The sequence below is a fragment of the Mus pahari genome, chromosome 2 (assembly GCF_900095145.1).
Source record: "Mus pahari chromosome 2, PAHARI_EIJ_v1.1, whole genome shotgun sequence".
Lineage (NCBI taxonomy): Eukaryota > Metazoa > Chordata > Mammalia > Rodentia > Muridae > Mus > Mus pahari.
Window position 1 is genome coordinate 18,411,388 of NC_034591.1, and position 6,177 is coordinate 18,417,564.

The 6,177-nt window shown below is 36.4% G+C and overlaps 1 protein-coding gene across 1 annotated transcript in view; it reads right to left on the reverse strand.

Annotated features, from left to right (window-relative positions):
• Positions 1 to 1,065: 1,065 nt before the first annotated feature.
• The window catches only part of LOC110316176 (cytochrome P450 2C39), a 49,277-nt gene continuing 44,165 nt past the window's right edge, over positions 1,066 to 6,177 (reverse strand). The window contains exon 6 of the mRNA XM_029534992.1: positions 1,066 to 1,275. Within this exon, the coding sequence (XP_029390852.1) occupies positions 1,081 to 1,275 (195 nt within the window). The 3' untranslated portion in view covers positions 1,066 to 1,080. The remainder of the gene's footprint in view (positions 1,276 to 6,177) is intronic.

Below are 6,177 nucleotides of genomic sequence, written 5' to 3' on the forward strand. Positions count from 1 at the left end.
TCTCTAGAGGATTGACCCTATGACTTATATTCATGGATCAAGGCAGAGAAGGAGTGCAGTGAAGTAAAACTCAGGAATGAAATGTCAGAATCCTCCTTTCATANCTATTCATTGCTAATTTCTTATAAGCCATTGATATCCCAGGGAAATGGCTGCTTAGACACCCCCAAATTTCTTAGATTTCAGGTTATCTGGAAGATAAGTCCTCTGATGATGGGAGTAGGAATGCTATGTCAGCAAGGTGATTATGCTGTATACACCTTTGTCCTCTACTTAAACTTTTATTACTGTTGAACACTAGTCTTTGTGTCTCCAGATATAGATCCATAATTTATTTTTCTTAATGCACATGTGTTCATCACAAGTTTAGGTTTCAATGTAATTTCTCCTGTTCTTTGTTTTATTTGGTCCTCCTATTTTTTTCAATGAATTTAAGAATCTTTTAGGCTGTTTGCTGTCAACTCCTCATATATTAAATATATTAATTTTAGTCATGTTTATGATTTTCTCATGTAGTAGATATTGAACACAGGAGTGAAGGCAATTTCCATATGTGCTAAACCACTGGATGTCTTTCAAAGTATAATGTAAAAAACATTATTGATAGAGTTGAAAAAATAATCATTGNTCAACAAAAGTTTAAGGAAACAGACTTATAGTATGAAAATTTACTAATCTACATTTTCTACATGAANGAAAAGTATTGCTAGATAATCTAAGTATGTTAAATACTTTTTAACCATAGTAAATTCTAGGCTTTCATCTTATGCTTCAGTCAGGTAAATTTTCTTTTCTCCACCCTAANGTTAGATTCATCAAAATATGAACTAGAGACCATAAGATTTTAGCTGATCTACAAACCTAACTTTTAAGAATNAAAGGGTATGTATCTACAGGGTAATATATGCTGTATATATTACAAAGTATTCGCCCCAGGACACCTAGATACTGACCAGCATTTCATTGCTTTACCTACAGTCAGAGTCCATTTATCTCTGTCACTTTTCTCATTACATTCAATAGCACAGAAGGGNAAAGGCTGAGACTGCTCTAAGAATGACACCACAAATGACACTGCTGTCATCTTTCCAACAACTTACAGGACCACTGTGATTTACCAACTGTGCTCTCACCTGTGACATGTGGGTACTTCAGCAGGAGTAGGAGAGCATACCTCAGTGTTGTGCTTGTTGTCTCTGTCCCTGCAGCAAACAGATTATTGATAGTGCAGGCCAGATTTTCAAGTGAAAATTCTGCTTGTTCGATGTGGTTTGCCTATGAGTAATTTCATAAAACAATCAGTTAAATTATTTACCAGCATATATTATTACACTGAATGTCCATTTGTATGTTTTACAAGTTGTATAGTTAAATATTTGAAGTTGAAATTGCAACTTTTAAGGAGAAACTACATAGCTTTCATCTCAAATGTCTCTTCTCATTGTATAGAAATTCACCAAGTTGAATAGACTTTGGATCCTGTTTTTCACACAGTGTACTTATTAACTTACAAAGTTACTTTGCAGTAAACATTATACAAAATTTTTGTTTTATGTTGTGTGAACAAAGATCATAGAATGTAGAGGAGAAATTAAAGTATCATTTCAAAGACTATGATCCAAATTTTTATAATTTTCAATTTCACCCTAAATTCTTACTAGCCTGACTATTCCATTGATGTGATTATCTGAATATAATTATGTATATTTTTATANTTGTATGCTTGAAACACAACTAAATGAGACATTTTATTCATTATCTCTTTTCTTGTATCAAGTTCATATGAAGAAGAATGTGTGCAAAGAATCTGATCTTTGGGTGTGCAGATTAATCCATGCAAATTACTTGTTCTCTCAATATAGTGAAGAACAGTATGTGACACTAATTCCCTGGGGCTTCTCTACTAAAGTAAGAAAAGTCTGTAATAAGATTCTTTGCCCTTGAGTTAAATAAAATCCATTTTTAGTGCCTTCATAAGTAGATTTACTCCTATTCTTAAAAAGTAACATATCATCATGATAGGCATATAGAAAGATTCTAGAGGGCCTCTAACATTGTTTTACACAACAACTGTAATACTATTGTCGTCAAGCTTATATCAGTATCTATCCCATTACATATGACCAGGAGTTTTTTGTTGAAAAACTGCCACAATTACTGTGGTAGCATTAAATGCCATTGTAATATNATTTGTGCTTTCCTGGCAAAGTAAATTTATCCATAGTTGAGTTGAATTTATAAATTCAAGCATAGAAATCTAAAACTAGGTATGTGAGACTTATATAAATAATAGCAAAGATATATTAAAGTGGAATTATGTAAAATATGTTAAGATNTAAAAACTATAGCCAAATGGGAATTATCCCAAAGTCAATGATTACTTAAAACAAAGAAGCCTCCAGAATAGAACACATTATTAAAACAAATGAAACAAGGTCTCTTGTTATTCTATTTGACAAAGAAAAACAGTTAAAAATTTTTACATAAACTTTCCCGGTGTAAGTTCTTAAAACATACAATAGAAGAGAATGTATATGCCATGAGGAAGAGAACCTTTGAAAAGTATATTCAATACTATATTCCAAGGTATATTCTGATATAAAAAATACAAGGTTTTATTCTAAATATACAGTGGAAATAAATTACAAGAACATTTGCTTTCAAATAGTTTACATATTTCTAGGGATTGTAATCTGAACATTTAAATAAAAAATGAAATAAGAATGAGGTAACCTAGTCACAGAAGAACCCACATGGTATGTACTCACTCATCAGTGAATATTAGCCAAAAATCTCAGAATACCCAAGAAACACACCTAAGGTCATATGAAGCTCAAGAAGAAGGAAGACCAAAATGTGGATGTTTTAGTACCACTTAGAAGGGGGAACAAAATAATCACTGGAGGTAGAGGGAGGGACTGATCTTGAAGGGAGATGGTAGATGCATAAAGGGGGACAGGATCCTGTGTGGGAGGAGATAAGGAAGATGTACAGAGGGTCAGAAAATTGAACAGAGGTGTGTAGCAGTGTGGGCATGGGGAACTGGTTGAAGCCACCATAAAGTCCCAGATGCTAGGAAAGCAAGAGCATCCCAGGACCCAGTGGGGATAACATTAGCTGAAATACCCAACCAAGGAGACAGAGAACCTGTAGAAACCATATGCAGAGGTTAGGCAGGGCCCCCGATTGAAGAATGGGGCCACACACTCATCTCAAAAATATTAACCCAAAATTCCTCCTGTCTACAGGAATTACAGGGACAAAAAGTAGAGTAGAAACTGAAATAAAGGCCATCCAGAGACTGCCCCAGTGTGAATCCATCCCATATGCAACCCCCAAATCCAGAAATTATTGTTGATGCCAAGAAGTGCTTACTGTCAGAAGCCTGATATAGCTGTCTTATGAGAGGCTCTATCAGAGCCTGACCAATACAGATATGGATTCTTGCAGGCAGTCATCTGACTGAGCATGGGGACCCCAATGGAGGAGGTAGGGGAAGGACTGAGGAAGGTAAAGAGGTTGGCAAACCCATTGGAAGAACAATATCAACCAACCAGACCCCACCTCAAGCTCTCAAGGACTAAACCACTAACCAGAGAGTACACCTGTAGGTACCCATGGCTCAAGCTGCAAATGTAGCAGAGGTTGGCCTTATCTGGCATCAATGGGAGGTCCTTGGTCCTGTGAAGGCTTGGTGGCCCAACATAGGGAAATGCTAGAGCAGTCAGGCAGAAGTGGGTGGGTAGATGGGAAATCACCCTCATAGAACAGGGGGAGGGGAAATGGGTTAGGGATTTGAAGAGGGAAAACTGGGAAAGGGGGATAACATCTGAAATATAAATAAATAAAATTACCAACATAAATTGAAATAAGATAATCCAAATGGGAAGTGATAAAATACAGTCACATGTATGAAGAAAACCTGATTAAATATGTAGAAAAGCACATTCAGTCCCGACAGTAAAACATTCAATGAAAGCTAATAAATGATTACAGTACAATTTTAGTGAAATAAATGGATCTAGTTATAACTTTACTCAGGAGAAAATAACAATGTGAAATGACACAGATTTTTGGCTGTGGCTGATGTTGGGAGAAGCCTCACATGATTATTAGCAGCAAGTTTCTTCCACATTTGGGCNTATTTTGTTTATAAAACACTGGCTAAGTTAAACTGTAAAAAAATTTACATAGAATTAGAAAAAAGAGTACCCAAGTAACTGGAAAATAAATACAGGTGGAAATAGGCTAGGAAATCAAAAAGAAAAAACATCAAAGAAAGGAAGAAGAGAAGAGAAGAGAAGAGAAGAGAAGAGAAGAGAAGAGAAGAGAAGAGAAGAGAAGAGAAGAGAAGAAAAAGCAGGAAGTTGGTCAGAAGAGAGAGGGTCAAACCCACAGTAGTTCTGGGTCACAGAATGACTAGCAGCATTAGCATAGTTATAAAGCATGTGCATGTTAATGCGGATCATCCACAGGTTTATGATAAAATAGGATGGATTTCTGTGGAAAGGACAGACATAGGCATTTTTAAAAGACAATAATGTCTTATGGGGTGCACACACCCTATGTAAAATAGACTCAAAATATATGGGCTACACAAAGTAGAATTATCCTCCAAGACTGAAGGGCATTGGTCATAGCTGTGCTAGACAGTGGTACTCAACTGCAATGGTTGATATGGTGAAGAGAAGCAAAGAATTTGGAACAACCCAATAGAGTAAGNTGAGGTAATAATATAGTGAAATTAGTAGATAACTGACAGTCATTATGTTAATATAGAACAACAGGTTTTACTTGAAGATGCAACCATGGAACAATGTCATTTAGCTGTTTTAAGAGATTGAGAAAAAGTTGAGATGCCAGATAAACTGTTGACCTTGTTTACAAAAATTATATAAGCCTCAGGAGAAGGCCTTACTGACTTTTTAAAATATAAATATTGATTACAATAGTAAATAAATCCATATCTGCACTAAATCAAAACAGGTGTTGGTAGAGACCCTAACATTCAAAACTGTGAATTCAGTATGTAAAATAGTTATTACACTACTAAAGGCTGTGCGAGTGCCTAAGGATGAATGGATAACAAATACAAATGATATTGGTTTTAAATTATACTACATATTAGATAGATGGCTCTGATTTTAAAAGTCATGGTGCTGTAATTATGGGATATATGGACATTCTAAACAAATACTGCAAACAAGGCATCTCTAAGGACAAGAGTTCTTTTTACAAATAAATCAGAACGAATGTCTACTCTTACAGGCTTCTGCATGTAATGCAGCAAAAGTTAACACTGGATTAATGAGTACAGATACAAGAGAAATATCCAAGAAAATTTCTTTCTTTCAGAAAATGAAATGGGGGTCCTAGCTCAAGGTCCCACAGCAAAAAGTAGGAACTGTTTATCTATTGTCATTCAGGAAATAACAAACAGACAGAAAAAAACTCAACTAAGTATTGCAGATCTAATGCATGCTACTGCAGGAAATGTTGCTCTAGAATTGATAAAAGAGAACTCATGAAACTGGAAAACTTCTATAAGACAAAGGATATAGTTGATAAGATAAACCGGCAACCTACAGATTGGGAAAATATCTTCACTAACTCCACATCAGATAAAGGGTTAAATCCAAAATATATAAAGAACTCAAGAAGTTAACCACCAAAAAAAAAAAAACCCTAACAACCTAGTCAAAAAATGGGGTATATGTGGGAAATAAGGGGGGGTAGGGGAAGAGAGGGGAGGAAAGATAGCTCACATCTGGTCAGAGTTCCTCCTATGCTTTGGGCATGCAGATGTGGGAGGGCTGCCTGACACTTTCCACTCAGGCCTGGGTGGGCATCTAAGCTACTGACCCCACTCGACGGGTCATGGGGCAGGTTGGGGGGGGAGGTGCTAGACAAGGAGCAGTTCCTGAAACCAGAGCCCCCGTGGCTACACACTTGAACCTGGGGTTACTGGAGAGAAAGCAGAGGGAGAGAGGTTCCCAAACAGGTGACAGTTCTTAATCCAGGCCTTAACTGGAGCACAGGAAGGCCTTCCATCAGTAGATTAGAAATGGCTCATTAGAGGAAAGCCTATCCCATCATCCAAGGACAGCAGGCCTTGATGAGCAGAGACAGTCTATGGTTTTAGAGTTTTATTATAGAAAGGTGGGGAGAAAGGAGAGA